This window comes from Ornithorhynchus anatinus, chromosome 21, assembly GCF_004115215.2.
Source record: "Ornithorhynchus anatinus isolate Pmale09 chromosome 21, mOrnAna1.pri.v4, whole genome shotgun sequence".
Classification (NCBI taxonomy): Eukaryota; Metazoa; Chordata; class Mammalia; order Monotremata; family Ornithorhynchidae; genus Ornithorhynchus; species Ornithorhynchus anatinus.
In genome coordinates this window covers 14884568-14912148 of record NC_041748.1, presented here as the reverse complement: position 1 = coordinate 14912148, position 27581 = coordinate 14884568, and the positions used below count along the sequence as shown (strand labels likewise).

Here is a 27581-nt window from a genome sequence, read left to right as displayed (position 1 = left end):
CTGCTCCTCCATGGTGGGTCCACAGAGCCGGTCCCTCCATAGCCCCCCTGCTGGGGTCCCTCATGACCACCTCACCCCAGCAGGCCCCCTTCTGGGGCAGGCCGTGTCAGGGGGCCGGAACTTCCCACCTGATCAGTCAATCGATCAGCAGTAATTTATGTGTGCTTACTATATGGGGAGCACCGTTTTAAGTGTTTGGGAGAGGACAGTACAACAGAGTTGGTAAATGGGATCTCTGCCCACAAGGAGCTTAGAGTCTAAGCAAGAGACGGATTTTCAAATAGATTAGGGGTAGGGGATAAGGGAGGGAATCCCCTCCCTTCCAGGCAGCCCCATGCCTTCCCGGGAGCTCCACACCGAAGTCATAACTCGGGGGCCCGCTGCTGGCTGGTCTCCCCCCTGCAGCCACCCCGTGACCCCCGGTGGGAATGCCGCCACCCCTGCCCCAGGGCTTAGTCTGGGAGGATCAGTTTTGTAACAGCAGGGAAACAAGTATCTCATTAAGATCCTCCATCCCTCCCGCCCTGTTCCTTGTCAACCCGGGGCAGGGCTTCAACTGACTTCAACCAGTCCCTGAGTCCCTAGGCCCAGCTCCTCACCTCCCGGGATCTGGAGCCGTTGGTCAGCGAGGATCTAGTGGCTAGAGCCCAGGCCCGGGAGTCAGAGGACCCAGGTTCTGATCCTGAATCCTCCACTTGCCTGCTGTGTGACTTTGGGCAAGTTACTTCATTTCTCATGGCCTCATTTTCCTCTGCTGTTTAATGGGGATTCGATAGCTGTTCTCCCTCCCCCTTTGTCTGAGAGCCCCATGCGGGTCCAGCCCAACTATCTTGGATCTGCCCCAGTGCTCAGTCCAGCGCTTGGCCCATTCATGAGTGCCACAGTTATTCATTATCACGGTACCCCGGCCACCTGCAGGAGGCCTGCTGAGGCTGATCAAATGTCGGACTAGGACGCAGCAGGACTTCGTGGGACACGGCCACCCCGCCCACCTGTGCAGGTTCACCCCGTCCGGCCAATTGCTCTTCACGGCGTCCTCCAACACTCTCCTGGTGTGGGAGGTGATGGACCAGTGAGCCCCGGGGCCGGTGCCCGCGTGGCAGCTCGGTGCTCGGAATCAGAGCCCAGGCTGGTCTGGCGGCAGTGGGCAGGGGGAGTGGCAGTGCCAGTGGTGGGGGGCATTGTCCAGGCCCCCTGTTGGGTCTTGGCTGCTGCCTGCCAGCTCCGCCCCGCGTGGCTGGACCCGGGGCCCAGTGCTTCTTCGGTCACCCTGAAGCCCTCAGAGCTGAACCCTTGGGCCCAGCCGGTGGATGGAGCTGAAGATTCTTTGCCTGACTTCCCATGATGGGGCTGGGAGGTCCCAGCTACAGCTCTGCTGCGGGAAGCCAACACACGTTCATCTGGGCTGGGGTCGGACCGCCCCTCCCCGCTCTGCCCTTTCCTGGGCATGGGCCTTGGCCCAGAGGCTGAAGCGTGCCGTCAGCAACAAGCCAGGGCCCAGCTGGAAGTGGCCAGGCACTCCTCTCTCTGGGGTGCCCTGAGGTAAGCCGGAACGGTGACTCCCGGCATCCACCGGGGTGAGCGCTTACTTGTGCAAAAACCAAAACTTGGATGAGGTCCCGACCTCACCCCCTGGCTTAGCCAGAATGGCCTCCCGGTCCCACCCTGACTCGGCCACCGTGGCCCGGGGCCCCTCTAGATGGGGAGCAGAGACTTGTGCAGGCTGGGGATTTGCAGATTGTCCCTCCGCCTGGATCCTTCAGCTCAATCCCGGAGTGTCTCGTGTCGTCGTGAAACGAAGGGGGTCAGAGGGCAAGCTTCTCTCCACGACTTCCCAGTGCCTTGAATGGACCCAGTGGCCCAGGGATTTAGGGTCAATGTGGGTTTTGGTGGTGTGCAGAAGGAGGGAGGGGACCGTTGATATTGGGGACGGAACCCTGTAATTGCTCTGACTGTGGGCAGAGTGGAGTTGGCAGGCCAGCAGTTCTCTCTTCCGGCCTTTTCTCTCCAGGACTTTTTCGCTTTCTACTCTTTTCAATAAAAATGTGGGGTTTGGATCTGCCCAGGAGCCCAAACCAGCCGAGGTCCCCGTTTCCTCTGGTCTGTCCATGGGACCGTGTAGCTTCCACGGCCAGCGGCTCCATCCTCAGGGGAGAGGCAGGGGTCTGCTCCTGTGACGGGGAGACTGGATTGGTTCCGGCTTTGCCTCTGACAGTCCCTCAGGCCAGCAATTGCTGGCCAGCCCGCCTGGGCCACCGGCAGGCAGGAGAGCTGCCCCTACCCCCACCCATTGCCAGGAAACAAGGGAGATAATAATAATAATAGTTTAAACGCTTACTATATGCCAGGCACTGTACTAAGCACTAGGGTGGTTACAAGCAAATCGGGTTGAACACAGTCCATGTCCCACTTGGGGCTCACAGTCTCAATCCCCGTTTTCCAGATGAGATAACTGGGGCCCAGAGAAGTGAAATGAATTGCCTAAGGTCACACAGCAGACAGTTGGCAGAGCTGGGATTTGAGGCCAGCTGCTCTTGGCTGTTCTCACCAGTTTCCTGCGGAGGAGTAGAGAAGGGGCCCGCCGAGTCACTGTGACGGACAGGGAGAGCTGGAGCTCAGCACCCCTCCCTCGACACCTCACTGCCTCCTCGGCACAGGTCCAGGGGAGAATGGTTCACTCCCTCCACTGCCCCAGCCTCAAATTTGTGGGAGAGGGGCCGAGAACCCCCTTGAGGCTGATGGGCCCCACAGGGCCCTCTTTCTGGCATTAGTAGCCACCTAGAAAAGCTGGAGCCACGCTGGAGAACGGGGACGTAGAGGCTAGTGCCCCGGGTCTTTGGTCCCCTTGTCCTTCTGCCCCAAGACTGGCCTTCTGCTCTCTGCTCCCAGACACCACCCTCCCCCCTTTTCTCCCTAGGATCCGTCTGTCTCCCCCTCTCCTCCCTTCCCTGTTCTTCACTTTACTCTCATTTCATCCTTGTGTTAATGGCATCTGTTAAGCGCTTACTATGAGCCAGGCACCGTACTAAGCGCTGGGGTAGATAGAAGCTAATCAGATTGGGCACAGTCCATGTCCCACATGGGGCTCACAGTCGTAATCCCCATTTTACAGATGAGGCATTTGAGGAACCAAGAAGTGAAGCGACTTGCCCAAGGCCACACAGCAGACAGTGGTGGAGCTGGGATTAGAATCCAGGAACTCTGACTCCCAGGCCTATGCTTTATCCACTAGGGCACACTGCTTTCTGTCTCTCACAGATTATTTAGGTCCTAGTCAGGCGCTTGGGAGTGCTCTGCACACAGTACATGCTCAATAAATATGATTGAATGGACGAGTGAATGAATGTGTGTTTGCGTATGTGTGCACTCATGAGTGCCGTGTGAGTGCTGTGTATCTCTCCCAAAATTTAGTACAGTGTTCTGCACACAGTTCTGTTATTAAATAAATTATTTATGTAAATGCCTGTCTTCCCCCTAGACTCTAAACTCACTGTGGGCAGGGAACATGTCTGTGGTGTTCTGCGCACACAAAATCTGCCCTTTCCTCTCCATCCTATCCTGCCTTGATTACTGCATTGGCCTCCTGGCTGACCTCCCAGCCTCCTGTCTCTCCCCACTCCGTTCCATACTTCACTCTGCTGGCCAGATCATTTTTCTACCAAAACATTCAGTCCACGTTTCCCCACTCCTCAAGAACCTCCAATGGGAAAATCTGTATATGATTTAAACATGTCGTCAACCGGAAACTCCTTACCATCGGCTTTAAAGCACTCAGTCACCTTGCCCCCTCCTCCCTCACCTCTCTGATTTCCTGCTACAACTCAAGCCCGCACACTTCGCTCCTCTAATGCCAACCTACTCACTGGACCTCAATCTCATCTCTTTCACTGCCGACCCCTCACCCCCATCCTGCTTCTGGCCTGGAATGCCCTCCCTCTTTGTCCCCGACAGATGTTCCCTTTCCCCACCTGCAAAGCCATCAGTATATCTCCTCCAAGAGGCCTTCCCTGTCTAAGCCTTTATTTCCTCCTCTTGCACTCCCTTGCATTTGAATTTGTACTTTTTATTCACCTCACTCTCAGCCCCACAGCACTTATGTACATAACCATAATTTATATAAATGCCTGTCTTCCCTCTAGACTGTAAGCTTACTGTGGGCAGGGAACATGTCTACCAACTCTGTTGTACTTTCCCAAGGGCTTAGTACAGTGCTCTGCACCCAGCAAGCGCTCAATAAATAGGGTTGAAAGAATAAATAAGCACTTAATTAACAATATTACTACTACTGCAAGAAACTGGAGCAAAGCAGCATGAGTTTGTGGAAAGATCACAGGCCTGGTAATCAGAAGATCTTGGTTCTAATCCCGACTCTGCCACTTGTCTGCTTTGTGACTCTGGGCAAGTCACTTCACTTCTCTGTGCCTCAATGATCTCATCTATAAAATGGAGGTTGAGACTGTGAGCCCCACATGGAGTAGGGACTGTGTCCAACCCAATTTGCTTATAGCCACCCCAGCACTAGTACGGTGCCCGACACATAGTAAACATTTAACAAATACCATAATTATTATTTTCATTATTATTATTCATAATGTCTTTGGGCCTCAGTTTTCTCATCTGTCAACTGGGGATTCCATGCCCATTCTCCCTGGACAGGGAACATGTCTGCTGCAGTGCTTAGAACAGTGCATGGCACATAGTAAGCACTTAACAAATATCATTATCATTATTATTATTACTCTCAAGTACTTAGTATAGTGCTTAGCACATAGTAAGTGCTCCATAAATTCCACTAATTGATTGATTACTGTGAGCCAAATGAGTGTGGGACAGGGACTGTGCCTGCACTGATTATCTTCTGTCTACCTCAGGCTTTAGTGTGGTGCCTGGCAGCAGTCGGTGCTTAACAAGTACCACAGTTAATTTTGATTTTGATCTGATGGAGAAGCGGCATGGCTTAGTGGAAAGAGCCCGGGCTTGGGAGTCAGATCATGGGTTCTAATCCCAGCTCTGTCACTTATTCATTCATTCAATAGTATTTATTGAGTGCTTACTATGTGCAGAGTACTGTACTAAGCGCTTTGAATGTACAATTCAGCAACAGATAGAGACAATCCCTGCCCATTGATGGGCTTACATTCACTTATCAGCTGTGTGAGTTTGGGCAAGTCACTTAACTTCTCTATGCCTCATTTCCCTCATTTGTGAGCCCCATTTGGAACAACTTGATTATCTTGTATCTCCCCCAGTGCTTAGAACAGTGCTTTGCACATAATAAGCGCTTAACAAATACCCTTATTATTATTATTATTATTAATCAAAAGGCAGCTGGAGCCTTTGCAGCCCCTTGAGCAAGCTGGCCTTCGCCTTGCTCCTCGTTGGGTCTTGGGCGTACTTGGACACCATGAAGCCTGGCTCCCCTCCGGCTCCAGTTTGGCTTCTGTATGCAGAGCATATGAAAGGCATTTGCTGAGAAGCAGCATGGCCTAGTGGAAAATACCCAGCCCTGGGAGTCAGGGGATCCGGGTTCTAAAACATCACACCTAAGTTCTACTGTTGGCTTTAAAGCAGTCAATCACCTTGCCCACTCCTACTTTACCTTGCTACTCTCCTATTACAACCTGGCCCGCACATTTCAGTCCTCCCATGCCAATCTTCTCACTGGACCTCCATCACATCTACCTCGCCACCGACCACTTGCTCACATCCCGCCTCTGGCCTGGGATGCCCTCCCTCTTCATATCTGACAGACAATGACTCTCCCCCGCCTTCAAAGCCTTATTGAAGTGCCATCTCCTCCAAGGGGCCTTCCCTGTCTAAGCCCTCCTTTCCTCCTCTCCCACTCCCTTCTGCGTCACTGTGACTTGCTCCCTTTCTTCATTCCCCCCTCCCACCCACACAGCACTTATGTATAATCTGTCATTTTATTTCTATTAATGTCTGTCACCCCCTCTAGACTGTGAGCTTGTCATGGGCAGGAAATGTGTCTGTTAAATTGTTCTCTCCCAAGCACTTAGTAGAGTGCTCTACACACATCCCGACTCTGCCCCGGTCAGCTGTGTGACTGTGGGCAAGTCACTTCACTTCTCTGTGCCTCAGTTCCCTCATCTGTAAAATGGGGATGAAGACTGTGAGCCTCACATGGGACAACCTCATTCCCCTGAATATACCCCAGCACTTAGAACAGTGCTCTGCCCGTAGTAAGTGCTTAACAAATACCAAGATTATTATTATTATTATTAAGTGCTCAATAAATACGATCAGTTGACTGACCATTCCCAGCTCTGCCACGGGTCTCCTGTGCGACCTTGGGCAAGTCACTTACCTTCTCTGTGCCTCAGTTCCATCACCTGTAAAATGGGGATTAAGACTGTGAGCCGTGTGTCCACTCTGATAAGCGTGGCCTAGTGGATAGAGAATGGGGCTGGGAGTCAGAAGGTCATGGGTTCTCATCCCGGCGTCGCCACCTGTCTGCCGTGTGGCCTTGGGGAAGCCACTTCACTTCTCTGAGCCTCAGTTCTCTCATCTGTAAAATGGGGTTGAAGACTGTGAGTCCCAGTACAGTGGCACATAGTAAGTGCTTAACAAATACCATAATAATAATTATTATTGTTACCCCAGTGTCTGGCACATAATAAGCATTTAATAAATACCAAAAAAAAAGACCTGGTATTTTCGTGGCAGAAACCAGGAGGGCTTGGGCACAGTAGGTGAAGGGAAGGGGGATGGGGGAGGCCCCTTTTGCAACATGGCTTAATGGCAAGAACATGGGCTTGGGGGTCAGTGGTCGTGGCTTGTAATGCAAACTCCTCCACTGTCTGCTGTGTGATCTTGGGCAAGTCACTTCACTTCTCTGTGCCTCAGTCACCTCATCTGTCAAATGGGGATTGAGACTTTGAACCCCATGTGGGACAGGGCCAGTGTCCCATCTGATGACCTTGCTTAAACAGCACTTGGCACATGAGTGCTTAACAAATACCATTATTATTATTGTTATTTTAGACTGTGAGCCCGTTGTAGGGCCGTCGTTGTCCCTATCTGTTGCCAAATTGTACACTCTAAGCACTTAGTAAAGTGCTCTGCGCCCAGTAGGCGCTCAGCAAGGATGATTGAATGAATGAATTACCCCCGTGCCTGACGCCTAGTAAGCATTTAAGAAAGACAAAAAAAAAAGAGGAAGAAAGAGGTGGGATTTTCATGGCATTCATTCCTTCCTTCAGTCGTGTTTATTGAGCGCTTACTGTGTGCAGAGCAGTGTAGTAAGTGCTTGGACAGGACCATCGGGCAACAGGTAGAGCATGGCTCAGTGGAAAGAGCCCAGGCTTGGGAGTCAGAGGTCATGGGTTCGAATGCAGGCTCTGCCACTTGTCAGCTGTGTGACTTGGGGCAGGTCACTTCCCTTCTCTGGACCTCAGTGACCTCATCTGTCAAATGGGGATGAAGACTGCGCCCCACGGGGGACGACCTGCTGACCTTGCATCCCCCTAGCACTTAGAACAGTGCTCGGCACATAGTAAGTGCTTAACAAATGCCGACATTATTATTATCCTAATCCCAGCCCCGCCACTTGTCAGCTGTGTGATTGGGGGCAAGTGCTCTGCACATAGTAAGTGCTTAACAAATACCAACATTATAAAGTCACTTGACTTCTCTGGGCCTCAGTGACCTCATCTGTCAAATAATAATAATGATGGGATTTGTTAAGCGCTTACTATGTGCAGAGCACTGTTCTAAGCACTGGGGGAGATACAGGGTCATTGGGTTGTCCCACGTGAGGCTCAGAGTGAATCCCCATTTTCCAGATGAGGTAACTGAGGCCCAGAAAAGTGAAGTGACTTGCCCACAGTCACACAGCTGACAAGTGGCACAGCCGGGATTAGAACCCATGCTATCTGACTCCCAAGCCCAGGCTCTTTCCACTGAGCCACGCTGCTTTTTTGGTCAAATGGGGATGAAGACGGTGAGCCTCACGTGGGACAGCCTGATGACCCTGTTTCTCCCCCAGCGCTTGGAACAGCGCTCTTCCCATAGTAAGCGCTTACCAAATACCACTATTATCATCATTAAGTCACTTGACTTCTGTGGGGCTCGGTGACCTCCTCGGTCAAACAGGGATGAAGACGGTGAGCCTCACGTGGGACAGCCTGATGACCCTGTTTCTCCCCCAGCGCTTAGAACAGCTATCTTCCCATAGTAAGCGCTTACCAAATACCACTATTATCATCATTAAGTCACTTGACTTCTGTGGGGGTCGGTGACCTCCTCGGTCAAACAGGGATGAAGACGGTGAGCCTCAGGTGGGACAGCCTGATGACCCTGTTTCTCCCCCAGCGCTTGGAACAGCGCTCTTCCCATAGTAAGCGCTTACCAAATACCACTATTATCATTATTAAGTCACTTGACTTCTGTGGGGCTCGGTGACCTCCTCGGTCAAACAGGGATGAAGACGGTGAGCCTCACGTGGGACAGCCTGATGACCCTGTTTCTCCCCCAGCGCTTAGAACAGCGTTCTTCCCATAGTAAGCGCTTACCAAATACCACTATTATCATCATTAAGTCACTTGACTTCTGTGGGGGTCGGTGACCTCCTCGGTCAAACAGGGATGAAGACGGTGAGCCTCAGGTGGGACAGCCTGATGACCCTGTTTCTCCCCCAGCGCTTGGAACAGCGCTCTTCCCATAGTAAGCGCTTACCAAATACCACTATTATCATTATTAAGTCACTTGACTTCTGTGGGGCTCGGTGACCTCCTCGGTCAAACAGGGATGAAGACGGTGAGCCTCACGTGGGACAGCCTGATGACCCTGTTTCTCCCCCAGCGCTTAGAACAGCTATCTTCCCATAGTAAGCGCTTACCAAATACCACTGTTATCATCATTAAGTCACTTGACTTCTGTGGGGCTCGGTGACCTCCTCGGTCAAAGGGGGATGAAGTCGGTGAGGCTCCCGGGTGAGAGGCCGGGGCGGCGGGCTGCAGTGCGGCTGGGTCCCGCCGGGGGGCGGTGCGAGGCGGCGCGAGTGGCGCGGCGGCGCTCTAGCCCCGGCCGTCGGCGCGTCGGTGGTGCGGCCGGGACCGGAAGTGCGGTGTGAGGGGAGCGGCCCCGGCCGGTCCCCAGCGCCCGCCCGCTCGCCCGCCATGAAGGGCGCCGTTCGCATCCTCCTGCTGGGCGACGGTAAGGGCGGCTCGGGGGGCGCCGGGGGAGGACGGGGGCGGGTCCTTGGTCCTCGTGGGGCCTCGGGGCGGGGGCTCCTCGCTGAGCGGCCGGTCCCCTCCGCCTCTCCCCGCAGCCCAGGTGGGGAAGACGTCGCTGATCATGGCCCTGGTGGGCGAGGAGTTCCCGGAGGAGGTGAGGGACGCGCGCGCGCACACGCCGGGGGAGACCAACCCCCCCCCCCCCCGCCTCCTCCCCGGCGCCCCCCTCGGGGCCACTCGCTTCTCCGGGCCTCCGCGCCCTCGGCTCCGAAACGGGGATGGAGAGCGGCGAGGGCATCAGGCTGGCCCCCGTCACGCGCACAGTCTTCATCCCCGTCGGACACGTGAGGTCACTGAGGCCCAGAGGAGGGACGTGGCCTGCCCCCAGTCACACAGCCGAGAGGCAGATTAGAATAATAATCATCATGTTGGCAGTGTTAAGCGCCGACTGTGTGCCGAGCGCTGTTCTGAGCGCTAAGGGGATGCGAGGTCATCGGGTTGTCCCCCGTGGGGCGCACAGTCTTCATCCCCGTTGGACACATGAGGTCACTGAGGCCCAGAGAAGGCCAGTGACTTGGCCCCAGTCACACAGCTGACAAATCGCAGAGCCGGGATTAGAGTAATAATAATCATGTTGGCAGTGTTAAGCGCTGACTGTTTGCCGAGCGCTGTTCTGAGCGCCAAGGGGATGCGAGGTCACCGGGTTGCCCCCCGTGGGGCGCACAGTCTTCATCCCCGTTGGACAGATGAGGTCACTGAGGACCAGAGGAGGGAAGCGACCTGCCCCCAGTCACACAGCTAAGAGGCAGATTAGAATAATAATAATCATGTTGGCATTGTTAAGCGCTATGTGCCACGCGCTGTTCTGAGCGCTAAGGGGATGCGAGGTCATCAGGTTGTCCCCCGTGGTGTGCACAGTCTTCATCCCCGTTTGACAGATGAGGTCAATGAGGCCCAGAGAAGGGAAGTGACCTGCCCCAAGTCACAAAGCTGACAAGTGGCAGAGCCGGGATTAGAATAATAATAATCATGTTGGCATTGCTAAGCGCTTTGTGCCGAGCACTGTTCTGAGCGCTAAGGGGATGCAAGGTCATCAGGTTGTCCCACATGGGGCCCACAGTCTTCATCCCCATTTTCCAGATGAGGGAACTCAGGCCCAGAAAAGGGAAGTGACCTGCCCCAAGTGACACAGCTGACAAGTGGCGGAGCTGGGATTAGAACCCACGACCTCTGACTCCCAAGCCCAGGCTCTTTCCACTGAGCCACACTGCTTCTCTAAGACGGTGAAGATGAAGACGGTGAGCCCCATGTGGGGCAACCTGATGACCTTCTATTCCCCCCCCCGGCGCTTAGAGCAGTGCTTGGCACCTAGGAAGCACCATCATCATTATTATTAATGCCAACCTCCTCGCCATCTCCGTCTCCCACCCTCATTCCACCCTGCCAGCCTGCCCACAGCTCCCTTCAGCAGCCCCTTTGCTAAGCGCTCCGTCTCTGCCAGGCCCCGGGCCGAGCGCCAGCCTGGGCAACGTACGGCACGATCAGGTGGGACACGGGCCCCGTCATCCGTGCCTTCGTTCGTTCCTCCATTCACTCAGTCGGGTTTATCGAGCGCCTGCTGTGCGCCGAGCACTGGACTCAGCGCTTGGAAAATGCACTTCGGCAGCAGAGATAATCCCCACTCAACAGCAGGCCCTCATTTTAGAAGGGGGGAGACAAACAACAAAACAAAACAAGTAGGCATTGATATAAATAGAATTATAGATATATGTACATCATTAATAAAATAGAATAATAAATATGCATATATATACACAGGTGCTGTGGGGCAGGGAGGGAGTCGGGGCGATGGGGAGGGGAGGAGGAGCAGAGGAAAAGGGAGGGCTCAATCTGGGAAGGCCTCCTGGAGGACGTGAGCTCTCAAAAGGGCTTTGAAGAGGGGAGGAGGGTTAGTTCAGCAGACGTGAGGAGGGAGGGCATTTCAGGACAGCGACAGGGGTCGACGGCGGGACAGGCGTGAACAGGGGACAGTGAGGAGGTGAGCGGCAGAGGAACTGAGTGTACGGGGTGGGCAGTAGAAAGAGAGAAGGGAGATGAGGTAGAAGGGGGCAAGGTGTTGGAGAGCTTTGAAGGCAAGAGAGAAGTTTTTGCTTCATGCCAAGGTTGATAGGCAACCACTGGAGATTTTTGAGAAGGGGGCTGACATGCCCAGAGCGTTTTGGTAAAAAGATAATCCGAGCAGCAAACTGAAGTATAAACAGAAGTGGAGAGAGACAAGAGGTTGGGAGATCGGAAAGGAGGCTGATGCAGTCATCCAGTCCAGACAGTGTGAGTGATTGTACTAACAAGGTAGCGGTTTGGATGGAGAGGAAGGGGCCCCATGTCCCACGTGAGGCTCACGGAATTCCCATTTTACAGGTGAGGTAACTGAGGCCCAGAGAAGAAAAAGTGGCTTGCCCAAAGTCACACAGCAGACAAGTGGCAGAGGCGGGATTAGAACCCAGGTCCTTCTGACTCCCAGGCCCCTGCTCTTTCCACTAGGCCACGCTGCTTCCTTCCCTTTACGTTGCCAACCGACCGGCTGAAATCATATCTCCTCCAGGAAGCCATCACCGACTAAGCACTCATCCCCCTCACCTTGTTTTCCCTCCCTACAGTCCGACCCCCTAACAGCCCCATCCCCACATCACTAAAATCCATATCCAGCACATAGTAAGTGCTTCACAAATACCATAATTATTATTATTATCATCCTTTTGCTTGGCTGCTTCCCTTACCTGTCTTTTAATGTCTGTCTCCCCCATTAGACTGTGAGCTCCTTGTGGACAGGGAACTTGTGTACCGCTCTGTTATATCGTACTTTCCCCAGCACTTAGTACAGTGCTGAACAAGCAGTAAGTGCTCAAAAAATATCATTGATTAAAAGCAGGAGCCCATAATAGCAATGACGATATTAGTTAAGCATTTACTATGTGCCAGCCATCTGGCTAAATGCAGAAGTAGATACAGTACAATCAGATGGGACACAATTCCTGTCCCACCCAGGGGCTCCTCATGTATAACAGAGGGAAAATGATTATTTAATTCCCTTTTTCCAGATGAGCAAACTGAGGCTCAAAGAGGTAAAGTGACCTCCCCAGAGTCACCCAGCAGGCACTGGTACGATTGGCCCTGTTGCCAAATTTGCGTCTTTCCCCTCGAGCCCAGGAGCCATTTTCTCATTTTGGCGGGGGTGAGGATGAGGAGGAGCTAGGTGTTAAAGAGCACCCGAGCCAGAAAAAGCCACTATGGACCCTAATTGGGCTGGTAACAGGCCCCGTCGATTGGGTGGCCCGTGCTTAGCCGCTTCCTAATTTGAGCTTGATATCTACTTCCCCGAAGATGCCACTTAATGGTTCTCTTTTGCTGCCTCAACCAGCAGATTTATTGATCCAGATCCCTATATGCCCATAAACCCAGCCGGGAGGGGAGGAGTGTGCGCCAGAGCCCCGGGCCGGGCCGCCGGGTGGGGGCAGGGGGTGCGGCCGGGTTGGGCTCGGAAGCAGTGGGGCAGGACAGAAGGATCCTCCCCCGCCCCGGGCCAGTGAGCAGCACTTTTAAATTGTGGAGCCGGTCTGGGGTGGCTCCTCCCACAGTTTCCCCAACAACAGGGAAAAGCCGAGCCTCCCAGAGGTAGTTCCTTAACTTCTGCATTTAGAGGGATGGGGTGAAGCAGCTGGTTGTTTGGGAGTGGAGGCCATGAAGGATGGACGGCCAGACGTCACCCCCTAACCCCAGTTCAATCTGCCTCTCACCACCTACAACAGGGAAGAGGAAGAAGCCAGGCCCCAGGGCATAGAGAGGAGAGTGGGAAGGATGGTAACATGACTTTCAATCCAGTACCAGTAATAATAGTAATAACGTTTGTATGTGTTAAGCTCTTCCTATGTGCCAAACACTGTTCTAAGCACTGGGGTAGATAGAAAGTAATCAGGTTGTCCCACGTAGGGCTCACAGTCTTCATCCCCATTTTCCAGATGAGGTAACTGAGGCTCAGAGAAATTAAGTGACTGGCCCAAGGTCACACAGTTGGCAAGTGGTAGAGTCAGGATTAGAACCCATGACCTCTGACTCCCAGGCCCGTGCCCTTTCCACTAAACCACCCTATACTAGTATTTAGCGGGTGTCTGCTGTGGGCAGAGCACTGTACTAAGCACTTGGAAGAGTCCTGTTAGGTTGAAGACATAATCCCTGCCCTCAAGGGTCTTAGCCCGGGCCCCTAACTCCCCAGCCGCGCTTCTGTGCAGAACCAATGCCATGAGCCAATTTTTCTCCGACCTGCACCCCATTTCGCTCAGGACTCCCGTCTCCCAGCCGCCCCTCCCCTCCTCGGCCTCTCGGGCCCGGACTTTCTGAAATGCCACATCTGTACCCAAGGTCCCCCCGCGGGCGGAGGAGATCACCATTCCGGCCGATGTCACCCCCGAGAAGGTGCCCACACACATTGTGGACTACTCAGGTGAGACCCCCTGGACTAGCCCTGATTTGGGGGAGGGGCAGGGTGAGTATGTGTGTGTGTGTGTGTGTGTGTTTTGAGGGGGTCTTCCTGCCACCTGTGCCCAAGGGCCCATGCCCTGCCCACCCTACCGAGCTCCTCTTGGGCACCAGGGCGGCAAATTGCTGATGGCGCCATTGAATTTCAGAGGCCGAGCAGACAGAGGAGGAGCTGCAGGACGAGATCCAAAAGGTAGGCTTGGAGCAGGCACTCTGGGGAGCTGGGGAAGCAGGGTGGCTTAGTGGAGAGAGCTCGGGCTTGGAGTCGGAGATCGTGAGTTCTGATCTCGACTCCGCCACTTACCAGCTGTGTGACTTTGGGCAAGTTACTAAACCTCTCTATGCCTCAGTTCCCTCATCTGTAAAACGGGAATTAAGACTGTGAGCCCCACATGCGACAACCTGATTACCTTGTATCTACCCCAGCGCTTAGAACAGTGCTTGGCACATAGTAAGCACTTAGCAAATACCATCAACATTATTATTAAGTGTAGGGCTGGGGAGGATCCTTGCCTCCAGCTGAGAGGGCCGTCCTCCTTCTTCTGCACAGCCTTGGGCCTGGGGGCTTCCCTGCCTCCGGTGAGCCGAGGACTTACCCGATCTCAGCGTGAAGCTTTGATTAATCCTTTGCTGAGGTTCTGATCAATCAGTGAGTCAATCACCTAACCTGTGTGCTTGAGGAAGTATGGTAGACCTAGCAGGCCTGATCCCATCCTCAAGAAGCATTTAGTCTAGTGAAGGAAACCGGCATGGATTCTTCACAAGTATTAATCAGGTAAAAAGTATTTCTGAACACCTATGTGCAGAGCACTAGACCGGATGCTTGGGAGAGTACAGTACGTTGGTAGACATAATCCCTGCCCTCAAGGAGCTTATAACCTAGTGGGGGAAACAGTCACTAAAATCAGGGACTTGTTCAGACAAGAAGCCTGAGGGGCTCTGGTTCCTGGTAGCGAGGCAGGCCGAGAGGGAATGGGACCGGGCTCGGGCGTGAGCTGGGCCCACAGCTGCCTGTGGGTAGAGGCTGCCAAAGAGCCATCTCCTGTTTTCGGTAGGGGGAGAGCAGAGGCGGCCCAGCTGCTCAGCTGCCTCCCCTCCGCTTCCCTCCCCGCAGGCGAACGTGGTGTGCGTGGTTTACGACGTCTCCGAGGAGACCACCATCGACAAGGTAAGTGGAGGGCACTCAGACCTGGGCTGACCCCTGAGGCTGGCCCCCAAGACTGGCTCTGACTGCCCCTTCCCAGGACCGGCTCCTTCCTCTCTCTCTGAGGAGGGCACTCCCTTGGGGACAAGAATTGGTTAGAAATGGTTAGCAGGCCCCGGGGCCCAGGATTTGGAAAAATTTGTATATGATTTGAACGTGTCATCACCCACCGTACTATTTTCCATTCATTTTGTACGTATTCCTGACTACTCATTTTTCTTCTCGATGGCCACCCAGCCCAGCGCTCCATCTTCAACAGGGGCACCAGGCTGCACTGCCCTACCTGGTCACCCCCTCTCGTGGTTAAGGATGGAACATCCGTCCATTCATTCAGTCACTGTTGTATTTACTGAGCGCTTACTGTGTGCAGGGCACTGTACTAAACACTTTAGGGGACATTACAGTGCAACAGTAAACAGCACATTTCCTGCCCACAATGAGCTTACAGTCTAGATGGAGGGAGTCAGACATCAATACAAATAAATAAATGACAGATATGGACCTTAATGCCGTGGGTCTGGCTGGGGGGAAAACAAAGGGAGTAAGGGCGACGCAGAAGGGAGTTGGAGAAGAGGAAAGGGGGCCTTAGTTTGGGAAAGCTTCTTGGAGGAGATGCGCCTTCAGTAAGCCTTTGAAGGCAGGGAGAGTCAATGTCTGACGGATTTGAGGCAGGGGGTTCCAGGCTTGAAGCAGGATGTGGACCAGGGGTTGGCAGAGAGAAGAGGTTGAGGCACAGTGAGAAGTCAAGTGTTTGGGCTGGGTAGGAGAGTGTGTAGGAGGGTGGTGAGGTGAGGTAGTAATAATAATGATAATGGTATTTGTTAAGCGTTTACTATATGCCACACACTCTACTAAGTGCTAAAATGGAGACAAGCAATTGGAGGTAGGAAAGACCAAGTGATGGATTGCTTTAAAGCCATTGGTTAGGAGTTTTTGTTTGATGCAGAGGTGGATGGTCAACCACCGGAGTTTTTTGAGGAGTGGGGAGACATGTCCTAAACATTTTTGTAGAAAACTGATCCGGGCAGCAGAATGAAGTAGGGACTGGAGTGGGGAGAGACAGGAGGTTGGGAGGTCAGTGAGGAGGCTGATGCAATAATCCAGATGGGATGGGAGGCGTGATTGTGGTAACGTGGTAGCAGTTAGGATGGAGAGGAAAAGGCAGTTTTTAGCAATGTTTTCTGAAGGTGGGGCCGACAGAATTTAGTGATGGATTGAATATGTGGGTTGAAAGAGAGGAGTCGGGGAGCCAAGGCTAGGGACTTGTGAGACAGGAAGGATGGTGGTGCCGCCTGCAGTGATGGGAAAGTCACGGGAGGACAGCGTTTGGGTGGGAAGATACGGAGTTTTGTTTTGGACATGATAAGCTTGTGGTGACGGGAGGACATCCAAGTAGAGATGTTTTGAAGGCAGGAGGAAATGTGAGACTGCAGAGAGGGAGAGAGATTAGGGCTGGAGATGTATCTTCCACACAGAGGTGGTAGTTGAAACCGTGGGAGCGATTGAGTTCTCCAAGGGAATGGGTGTAAGTGGAGTTATAGTTAGGGGGTGAGAGGAAGAGGAGGAGCCCATAAAGGAGTCCAACACCCCCGGTTCCCCCTCTCCGTCTCCGACTCTTCCCCCAGTGACCCAGCATGGACCATCCAACAGCCCCGACTCTCCCCTTTCCATCCCTGACTTTGCATCCAGCGACTCAGTGGAGACCACCCAATATCCCTCAGTGTCTCCTCTGATGACCCAGCCTGGTCCCTTGTCCGTGGGTCTGGCCTGGCCTCACTGGGCCCCCGTGGGCTTTGCCTTTCAGATCCGGACCAGGTGGATTCCGCTGGTGAACGGGGGAATGGAGAAAGGACCCAGGTACTGAACCCGCCTCTTCTCGGGAGCCCAGAACTCACCTCCCTCAAGCCCAGCTCGGCAGGGCGGGTTGTCCTAGGGGGAGGCTGCATGGATTAATGGACAGAGCACGGGCCCGGGAGTCAGAAGGACCTGGGTTCGACTCCTGGCTCAGCCACTTCCCTGCTCTGTGACCTGGGGTAAGTCACTTCACTTCTCTGTGCCTCAGTGACCTCATCTGTAAAATGAAGATTGAGCGTGTGAGCCCCACGTGGGACAGGGACTGTGTCCAACCTGTTCAACTTGTATCTGCAGTGCTTGGCACATAGTAAGCGCTTAACAAGTACCATAATTATTATTGTTAGGGGACTGTTGGCTGAGGGGAGAGGTGTGCAGTGAACCTTCCAGGCCCAGTGGCTACCTACCTGCCCCTGGCAGAATGGAATGGCAGCTAATATGGGCCCTTTAAACAGGCCTCCGGGCTGCCCGCGCTCCCAGGGGGTTCGGCTGCTGGGTTCCACGTTGGCCTCCTTCTGCAGGCGAGCAGGTGGGGGCCACCCCCCAGCAGCCCTCCACAGAGCTCCCTGCCTTCCCCTCTGTTGACACCCCTGCTGTGGGTCCTCTCCCAGAACTCCCATCATCTTAGTGGGCAACAAGTCTGACCTACGCTCCGGGAGCTCCATGGAAGCCATCCTGCCCATCATGAACCAGTTCTCCGAGATTGAGACCTGCGTGGAGGTGAGAGGGGCCCCGGGGACTGCCGGCCTGGTTGGGGGCCACCCCTGCAAGTTGAGGGCTGGGGCCGATACGGGTGCGGGGCTGCAATGAGCTAGTACCATCCTGTTTCTGGGTGGGCAGTCGGGCTCAGCCCCATCTCCCTTCTCCCGGCTCTCTTGACTTGGGGGCTGCGGGCCGAGGTGACCGTGGCACCCCTGCCTTGGGTGGCAGGGAGGTTGATCCAGGCCCCAGACTCGCGGGGCGGGTGAGGACACGAAGGCCAGGCCTCCCCGCGGGAAGGGAGGCGGCTGGTCGTGTTGTGATCTGATCCGACCCTCTGGCAGCCCTTCTGATCTGTTCGGGTGGGTGGGTGTCGCCCTCTGCAGTGCTCGGCCAAGAACCTGAAGAACATCTCAGAGCTGTTCTACTACGCGCAGAAAGCCGTCCTGCACCCTACTGCTCCTTTGTACGATCCGGAGGAGAAGCGGGTGAGAAAGGGGGGCCCGCCGATGGGCTTCCCCTCTCCCACTCACCCCTCTGGATGAGATGGGGTTTGCTCCTGCCTTCACTCAGTCCCCCTGGGCCCTGGAGAGAGAGGCCTGGCTGGTCCTAAGTGCCATTGCCCCGGAGGGTCTGGCCCGGCCCACCCAGAGCCCGGGCACCACAGCACCTCGGCCCTGCCTGAGTTGGACCCTCTCCCTTCTGGAACTAGTGCCCGCCTGGCTTCAGGCAGGGAGACCACGTCAAGGGACACCCAGCCCGGCGCAGGCCCTGGGGCAGGGTTGTAGAGAGCGGGTGATGCGACTGGCCTGGGCTTGGCAGGTGCCCCCACTGCCCTCAGTGAAACATCCTTGATGCCGTCCGCCCCGGGAGTGGGGACCCGAGTGACCGGTTGCCATGTCTCCCCCAGCTCAGGCTTCCGTGTGCCAAGGCCCTCGCTCGCATCTTCCGCCTCTCGGATCAGGACAACAACCAAGTGCTCAGTGACGACGAGCTCAATTTCTTCCAGGTACAGGAGGGGAGGCAGGAGTGGGAGAGGCGAGGCCTGCCCGCCCCCAGCCCCAGGCCCCTCCTCCTGCCACAATCCCCTTCCTTCTTCCTCGAGGCCGGCCTTGGGGCTCGGCTGCTGGGAGGCTCCCGGTGGGTTCCGCCCGGCTGAAGATCTTGCTGATGTCCGCATCTCTCGGGAAGTAGAAATCCTGTTTCGGAAACCCGCTGGCCCCCCAAGCCCTGGAAGACGTGAAGACGGTGGTGTGTAAGAACACGGCAGGTGGTGTCCAAGGCGACGGGCTGACCTTGGACGGTAATGGCTGCCACTTCCTCATAGTTCTGGCTCCTCCTCCTCCTCCTGCTCCGGTAGGGCCCGGCTGGGCTTGGCTTCCCTCAAGAGTCCCAGAGCTCTCCTCCAGGGACTGCTGGGTCCCCTGCTCCTGGAGGAGCCGGAGAGTCCTGGGTTTTCTAACGCATTGGCCCTCCTGTCCCGGCACCAGCCCTTGGAGGGAATTATGACCCCTCCCTGACTCCATGCAGCATGTCTGAGAACGAGCAGCTGGGGCCAGGACCCAAGTCTCCTGAATCCCCCTTCCACCAGGCCACAGTGTCTCCCGCCAGCTGGCTGCCGGGCCACCTCACAAAAACTCAAGTCAGGAAACGAGCCCACGGGGCGCTAGGACCGACTTGCCGACGGTGCCCAGTTGGACCCGGGGCAGAGGGCCAGGGCAGCCGCGGAGCTCCCGGCTGAAGACACGTGGGCCACCGGGTGGCCCAGAGGGAGGGGTTCCTGCCCGCAGCCACCCAGCAGATCTCTTTGAGAGGTGGGGTCGGATGCCAACCCCGCAGCCCAGGAACAATAAAGCGTTCTTTCTCGTGGCCCTGCCTTCCCCGTGCAGGACCGAGCCGGGCCAGTGGGCTCCGGGACCCCTCCAGGGCAGGGGGAAGAAGACCCCCACCAAGTAGGCCCTGGACATTCACGGGGGACAGTGGGCCTGGCCCCATTCTCAGGGAAGCGGGAAGAGAGGGTGATCTCTGATTCATCTGGGTCACTTCCAAAACTCCTGCTTCCAGAGGCCTCCCGGGGAGAGTCCAGAACCAGGCAGCCCTGGGTAAGGTCAGTCTAGGCTACTTGGGCAAAAGACGGGAGTTCAAGGGCATTCTGGGATAGGCCTAGAACAGAAGGAGGTGAAAGTGTTCAGAGAGGTTCAGTGATTTCCCCAGGGTCACATAGCCCACTGGGACCGAGCTTCCAGCCCATGTGCCAGGTTGTGCCTTGGCTCCCACGTCTGGCTGGGGGAAGCCCAAGTGGTCAGGGTCCCTGGGCTTTGTTCTCTTCTCAAGCCCGGGGCCCACCACGAAGGATTATAATGCCCACTCGTCCTGAGTGTCAGGGCCCCATGGGGCAGCTACCTGACTCCCCCCTACCCCAACCCTCCCCCTCCCCCACATCTGTCCACAGGCTTCCTGTTCCTGAACACCCTCTTCATCCAGCGGGGCCGGCATGAGACCACCTGGACCATCCTGCGCCGCTTTGGCTACAACGATGAGCTGGAGCTGACGGAGGACTACCTGTTCCCACCGTACGTGCCCCCTGTGCCCCGGGGAAGGTCCAGGAGGGGTGCCAGCTGCCCCCTTCTGTCTGCCTGTGTCCCCCCCGGCCCCCGAAATCACACACTGATCCCCCCCCGGGGCCAGCAGGGTATGTCCTTGGCCAGCCTGAAGGTGAGGCTGTGGACCGGGCCTGCTGTGGTCTCAGCCACCCGAGTTGGTCCCCGCAGACGTCCCGGGACCATCAGCAGCCCCTGGGCATGCTCCCTTCCCTTCCTGCTGATCCATCCCTAATGATGATGATAATAATAGTGGTATTTTGTTAGGCCCTTACTATGTGCCGAGATAAGGTAAAGGTTAATCAGGTTGTACAGTCTCTCTTCCACGCAGGGCTCACAGTCTTCAGCACGAGGGCGAACAGGTATCGAGTCCCCATTTTCCAGATGAGAAAACTGAGGCCAGAGAAGTGCGGTGACTTGTCCAAGGCTACAGAGCAGACAAGGGGAGGAACTGGGATTAGAGCCCAAGTCCTCTGACAGTCAGGCCCGGGCTCTTTCCAGGAGGCCACACTGCTCCTTTGGGAGATAGAGCCAGTGCAGCATGGGCCTGTCCTGCAGGCGGCCTTTCAGATCGGGAACGGGGCTGTGCCTGTGTCCCAACGCCCACCGCTGGCGCCCTGGCTGGGTGGGGCTCAGCCCGTCGACCGCTCGTCCAGACGGGGTGTGGAGGATGGGGTCCGAGGGGCCCTGTCCGTGACACCGCTCCCTCCCCTCCCCAGGATCCGCGTGCCCCCCGGCTCTACCACAGAGCTCAGCCACTTTGGCTACCAGTTCCTGCAGAGGATGTTTGAGAAGCACGACCAGGTGAGCAGGGGTTGAGTGTGCGGCCTCGGCCTTCCCCGACCCTCTCCCCGGCCCCTGCCCGCTCCCCACCCCCACCGCACCCGGGAGCCGGGGTCACACCCGCCGCCCCCGCCGCTCTGTCTCCAGGATCAGGATGGAGCCCTGTCCCCCTCCGAGCTGGAGAGCTTCTTCAGCGTGTTCCCCTCGGAGCCCTGGGGCCCAGGGCTCCACCGCACGGTATGCACCAATGCTAAAGGCCTGCTTTCCCTGCATGGATTCCTCTGCCAGTGGACGTAAGCGCAGCCCCCGCCCTCCTCCCCGAACCCCCCCCCGCGCCGCCGCCCCCTCCCCGCCGGCTCCCGGTAACGCTGCCCTCCCCCTAGGCTGGTCGCCTACCTCAACGTCCACCACTGCCTGGAGCACCTAGGCTACCTGGCCTACCCCATCCTGGCTCAGCAGGACTCCCAACTGCATGCTATCGCAGGTGGGTGGGGGCACGCTTCAAGGGGAGGGGGAGGACACACGGGGCTGGGGTGGAGACCCCTGCCTGGACTGACCACTCCCCGCCCCATGCAGTGACCCGGGAGAAGAGAATCGACTTGGAGAAGGGGCAGACCCAACGCAGCGTCTTCCTGTGCAAGGTCTTTGGCTCCCGGGGTGTGGGCAAGTCGGCCTTCTTGCAGGCGTTCCTTGGGCGGAGCTTGGCGGTGAGTGGTCGGAGAGCGGGGGGCTGCCGGAGGGCGGGGGGAACGGGCTGGGCCTACCGGCCAGGGGAGAACCTTCTAGCCCATCCGAGTCCCGGGGCTCCATCCGAGGCTGTCCGTTGGACCCTCCCAGACCGGTGTATCACGCCACGTCTGGGACACTCAGTAAATCCCATCAGGTTGCCTCCTGTGGCAGAGCCGTCCTGAGTCCTCAGAGAAAGCCAGGGGCTCATAGCGCATCTGGTCCCCATCTCCTGTCTCTGCCCTGCCTGCCTAATCTCTCCCCCGATCAGACTGCGAGCCCATCATTGGGCAGCGGTTGTCTCTATCTGTTGCCGAATTATACATTCCAAGCGCTTAGTACAGTGCTGTGCACATAGTAAGCGCTCAATAAATACTATTGAATGAATGCAGGCCCCACGGGAGCCCCCAGGAGAGCAGGCCCCCTACACCATCAACACCGTGCAAGTCAGCGGCCAGGAGAAGTATTTAATCGTGAGTTGGGGGCCAGGGCGGGGGACTCTCACCTGGGGTTTGCTGGGGGCTGGGGCTTAGAGCTCAAAACCGGAGGCTCCGAGGTCTCTCCCAGCGCGGCCCTGCCCGCCCTGAGGGAGTTGAAGTCCCGAGCTGGGGAGCTGGGCTCGGAGGCAGGGGGACGACAGCAGTCAGTGGCGTGGCCCTCCGGCCCCCTGCCTGGGCACATGCCCAGCACCCGCCCCACCTGGGCCTCGCGTGGCAACTGACACGTTGCGGGCCAGGGCACGGCTGGGCAGGCGGGGACCAATCCCATGCTCTTCCCCGCAGCTGTGTGAGGTCGACCCGGAAGCGGTGTTGGCCACGCCGGCCGGCACCACGTGTGACGTGGCCTGCTTGATGTATGATGTGAGCGACCCTGGCTCTTTCCACTACTGCACCCATATCTACAAGGCAAGACCCCCGAACGGACCCGGGGTGTGGGGGGAGGAGGCCGAGGCCGGGGACACCGGGTGGGGGCGGCCGTGGTTGGGGCCGTACACCCACCTTGTCTTCCTGCCCCTTCCCCTTCCCCACAGCAGCACTACCTGGACAGCCAGACCCCCTGCCTCCTGGTCGCCACCAAGGCCGACCTGCCCCAGGTGGCCCCGCCGAGGGGACCCACCCCCGCCGACTTCTGTGCCAAGCACCGGCTCCCTCCACCCGTCTACTTCACCTGCAGCGGCCCGGGCACCCCCTCGCCCGCCGTCTACACCCGGCTGGCCACCCTGGCCACCTTCCCGTGGGTACCACCCCCAGGGCTTGGGGTGATGGGGGGAGGAAAGGTGGGGAGTTGGCGGGGAGGCGGGGTGCGCTCTGGGGCCTAGATGGAACAACAACCAGATCTCCCTCGGGGAGATCTGGGATCCTTCCCAGTGAGTGTTTCAGTGATCCCAGCTATGGGGCCTTGGGGAGTTCCCAGTCTCCTGACTGCCGTGGGGCAGACTTCCTGCCCAAAGCAGGGGTCTTCCCCGGAGCAGATCCCCACGGTCAAGCCCAGCCTTTTCCAGCAGGGGCCTTGGCTAGCCTGGGGTGGGGGCAGGTGCAGGAAAGCAGCTTCCAGCACCATGGAGGGGAGGGGCCGGTGAGGTGGGAGGCAGCCCTGGGAGCTGCCCCGAGCGTCCCCCTACCCCCACCTTCTGCTCCCACAGACACCTGAGCGACACGGAGCGGCGCTCGGCCTCTTTCTGGCTGCGGCTCACAGTGGGCGCTGCGGTGGCCGTGCTGGTCGGAGTCGCCCTATTCCGGACCCTGGGGCGGAACAAGTAGGACCGAAACCGGTCCCACCGCCTCCCAGCGGCCGGCCTGCGTGAGGAACTGCCCCACGGGCCCCCCACGGGCACCGATGTATCCCGCTGGACTCCGCACCCCCTCGCCCCAGCCCTCCCGCAAACCCCACCCACCCCCAGGAGCGAACCCCAGCCTGGGCTGAGCCAGGGGAGCCGCAGTAGCAGCGACTCGCTGCAGGGGCCACTTGGGATTTTAGGTGGATTTTAGACCTGTTTGCCAAACACACACACCCTCGTCCAAGGCTGGTGCTGGGGCAGGGGAGGGACAAGGTCGAGGGTCTGCAGTCAGCATAGCTCAAATGCCCGCAGCCCCCCCTCAGGCTGGCCCTCCTCCTGGGACCCCAGGGCCAAGGGTTGGAGCCCCGGGGTCACCCAGGCACATATCTCTGCGGGCAGGTCACTGAGTTGCCCCCATCTCGGCCCCTGGGCCAAATCATGTCTAGGGTGGTGGCTCTTGGCTCGTAAGCTGGAAAGGGCCACCCTTGGGTTCAGGTCTGGCACTTGGCCTCTCCTCCCACAGCCAGCCCGTCCCTCCCTCCCCGGAGCCTTCCAGGGGTTCGGAGAGCAGGGGGTCCCCATCTCTACCGTTCCCTTCAGCCATTCTCGTCTCAGGGTCTCGCCCCCTGCCCCTCCCCTCAGGGTCAGGGCCTCCAAGCCTTTGTATGGGCCCCAGGCATATGGCAAGTGCTGGGGAGGAAGGGCATCGCACTGGGGTACCCAGGCAGGGTACCACACCGAAAAAGGGACATCTTGGGTCCTGCTCCAACTGGAATTTGGGCATCCCTCTTATCTAATCCCAGGGAGCTAGCCCCCTCCCCACCATCTTACCCTATTGCCCTTCCTTCTTCCACCCGCTGCAAGCCTGTGACCCTAGCGGGCCTGCAGCAGTCTGCCCCCTCACTCTAATCCAGGACCCGGGTCTCAGGGCTGTCCTACAGGCAGAGGGTCAGCCGGCGTCAGGCCGTGGTGAGCCACAGGAGGGTATGCGTGGACTTTGGGTGGTGATCCAGTTGTAGGGGCACGGAGGGCCTGGAATGAGGTGCAGAAAGCAGCCCTTGTGCAGGTCCTTAAACCGCCCATCCCTCTGTCTCCTAGCCACCAGGTGGGTTGGCCCTAGAGGCTGTCACAGGGCTCAGCCCCGGGCAGTTGGAGATAAACCTGTACCTGGTTGGGAACTGAGTCAAGTTCTTCCTCCGAGGCCAGGCAGAAATGTGGATGCGTGTGCAGTGTAAGGCCAAGTCGTACCTCCTGGGTCGGGAAGGGGAGGGAGAGGAAATCCTTGCTACTGCTTTTTGAGGGATGTCCCTTTGGGGGCAGAGAGTCCCCTGACCCCTGGAAGAGGGTGTGAGCTGACCCGTCCTGGTGAGCATGGGGCAGCCTGAGGGTGCCTGTCAGTTTGATGGGATTCCGGGATGGTAAGGAAAACGGGGAGTGTGGGGGCAAGGACAGGTGGGAAGGTGGATTTCCTGGGCCTCCCTCACGTGAGAGGTGCTGCGGGTTCCAGGAGCCCCGGGTGCGGGACCGTTAGATAACGCGTGACGTCATTAGCGGGTCAGCCCTGCCTCGGCCGGGCTTCTGTCCAACCGGGCCACAAGGACGTTTAGAGGAAATATGGATGGCCTGCCCTCAGCAACGTCTCCTTACCCCCGCACGAACGCCTGTCCAAACCCCATCGGTCCTGACGGCAGATTCCACGGGGGGTGGACAGTGTTTCCTGTTTGGATTTTATCATCACTCCGTTTGAGTGGAATTTGGGGAACGGTAATTCCATCTTCCCGGCCCTCTAAATTCAAATCCTGCCTCTGCCTATCCCACGGTGCCAGCCTTTCCGCTCCGTCTTCCTACAAGGCTCCCCACCGGCTCATCGCGGCTGCCCTTGCCAGGGCCACTTTCAGTGTGCCCTGTTCTCCAGTGCAGGGGTTGGGTGGGTGCAGCCTGGCACTAAGGGAAGCCTGGGCACTCGGAGCCTCGCTCCCTCCCCATCTCGCCTTGTGTGCACCCACGAGCTGTTTCTCTCGCTGCCGCAGCGCATTGTATCCAATGAGGCTGGAGTTGTCGGACAAACCTACCGATGCCCTCACGACGGCCCAGCCGAAGGGCCGGGCTGAGGGAGCGCCGTCCACGGGACAGTGGGGCCGGCTGGACCCCCTTCTCCGCCTTCCCTTCTAAGCAGGTGAGAACGGGAGCCCCCACCCTTCCCCGGCCTGCCTGAGCCCCGAGAGTCATCTCTGCCCTCTAAAGCCATATACTTTTGTGACGCGATAAGAACTTTCCAATAAAAGGAGTTTGGGGATTTGGGGCACTGCCTGTGGGTGTTTCACCAGCCCAGGTGAAACTAATTTGGAGACTTGTTGACCACCCCCTGTCGTCTTCCTGGTCCTATCGCATTCCCAGCCCCTCCCTCTAGTTTACCGGCCCATCCTTCAGTCTGACGGCCCCTTTCATTCATTCGATCGTATTTATGGAGCGCTTGCTGCATACTGAGCGATTAGGAGAATATAAACGGCGTGGCTCAGTGGAAAGAGCCTGGGCTTGGGAGTCAGAGGTCATGGGTTCGACTCTCGGCTCTGCCACTCGTCAGCTGTGGGACTGTGGGTGAGTCACTTAACTTCTCTGTGCTTCAGTTACCTCATCTGTAAAATGGGGATTAACTGTGAGCCTCACGTGGGACAACTTGATTACCCTATATCTACCCCAGCGCTTAGAACAGTGCTCGGCACATAGTAAGCGCTTAACAAATACCAACATTATTATTATTATACAATAGACTCATTCCCTGCCCACGACGAGCTCAAAGTCTAGAGGGGGCAATTCCCTGTTTTGCCGCAGCCGCCTCAATTGCCCCCCCAATCATTAGTACTTATTGAGATGCTGTCTCCGGAACACTGTAATGAGCACTCGGGAGAGTAGAACAGAGGGAACGTGTTGCCTCCTTTCAAGGAGCATATAGTCGATGGTGAGACACTGAAATGAATTACTAGTAGGTGAAGAAAAATGCCAGGACATGGCCTAGTGGATAGAGCCCGGGCCTGGGAGTCAGGACCTGGATTCTAATCTCGACTCCACCACTTGTCTGCTGCGTGACCTTGAGCAAGTTTCTTCACTTATCTGAGCCTCGGTTCCCTCGCCTGTGAAATGGGGATTAAAGCTGTAAGACCCTTGTGGGACATGGACTGGGACCAACCTGATTCCCTTGTATCTACCCCAGCGCTTAGTACAGAACCTGGCACATTAAGTAAGCGCTTAGAAAAGATCATTAAAAAGAAGAAAGCCCCCCCCCCCCCCAAGGGAACGTGGTGGGTGGGTGAGCACTAAGCTGGGCACCTGGGCCCAGTTGAGTTCCTGGCCTGCTGAGCATCCTGGAGGGGGGTCTGTGGGCCGGTCCCGGGCCCAGAGGGGAGGGACTCACGGATGGACAGTGGGAGAGAGGGAGGCGGCTCGCTATTTCTAGCACTGCGGGGGCCGCCTCCGGCGGGAGTAATTGCTCCGTTTGGGCAGTGCGACAGGCGGCTGTGGCTGTCCGCTCGGTCCCGGTCTCAGCCCGGTCCGGGAGGAACTGCGGTTGCCATGGCAACCCGCCGGCGGCTGTCACAACAGCCTGAAAGCCCGGTCCGCCGGGGACACGTTTCCACTCCGTCGCCCGGCGAGGCTGCGCCCGCCTCGGACGCTGTGGGGGGTTCTGGGGGTCGGCCACCCCCCAGCCTCCAAACCCCCCTGCAAGGACGGCTCGTCCCCTGCCCACTCAGCCTCGCGACCTGCTCCCACGCCCTCAGTCAATGCTGGCTATTATTAATCATCATAATAATAATGGTGGCATCTGTTAAGCGCTTACCATGGGCCAGGCACTGTACTAAGCGCTGGGGTGGAAACAAGCAAATGCTGATGGTGTTCGTTAAGCGCTTACTACGTGCCAAGCATTGTTCTGAGTGCTGGATGGGTTTGGACACAGTCCCTGTCCCACGTGGGGCTCACCGTCTTCATCCCCGTTTTACAGATGAGGTCACTGAGGCCCAGAGAGGCGAAGTGACTTGCCCAAGGTCACACAGCCGACAGATCGATCACAGTAAAGGCTCAAAAACGACCCCCGATCGACTGGCTGATGGGTTACAGTGTGCACGGCACCTGACTGAGTGCCACCTTTCCAGTCTGAGCGAGGGGTCTGTCTTTCTTCTCCCTAAAGGGACCCTGCCCCCGGGGACAGAGAGTGTCAC

At 57.0% G+C, this 27581-nt stretch overlaps 2 protein-coding genes across 6 annotated transcripts in view; both read left to right on the top strand.

Annotated features, from left to right (window-relative positions):
* The window catches only part of WDR90 (WD repeat domain 90), a 35906-nt gene extending 33821 nt beyond the window's left edge, over nt 1-2085 (top strand). For all 4 annotated transcript variants that reach the window (XM_039915028.1, XM_039915026.1, XM_039915027.1 and 1 more), the window contains one exon: nt 919-2085. In XM_039915028.1, the coding sequence (XP_039770962.1) occupies nt 919-1076 (158 nt within the window). In that variant the 3' untranslated portion in view covers nt 1077-2085. The remainder of the gene's footprint in view (nt 1-918) is intronic.
* On the top strand, nt 1492-25669 carry RHOT2 (ras homolog family member T2). Of its 2 annotated transcripts, XM_029048778.1 has the most exons (19): nt 9125-9174; nt 9290-9348; nt 13611-13692; nt 13877-13920; nt 14842-14895; nt 16736-16788; nt 17394-17502; nt 17868-17969; nt 18392-18490; nt 18676-18784; nt 19934-20054; nt 20801-20885; nt 21012-21157; nt 21248-21348; nt 21441-21571; nt 21983-22063; nt 22373-22495; nt 22621-22823; nt 23233-25669. In XM_029048778.1, the coding sequence occupies exons 1-19, from the start codon at nt 9138-9140 to the stop codon at nt 23348-23350; spliced, it is 1857 nt and encodes a 618-aa protein (XP_028904611.1). In that variant the 5' UTR covers nt 9125-9137; the 3' UTR covers nt 23351-25669. The 2 variants fall into 2 exon arrangements, with proteins under 2 accessions (XP_028904614.1, XP_028904611.1); XM_029048781.2 differs by lacking the exons at nt 9125-9174; nt 9290-9348 and adding an exon at nt 1492-1542.
* Nucleotides 25670-27581: the final 1912 nt, after the last annotated feature.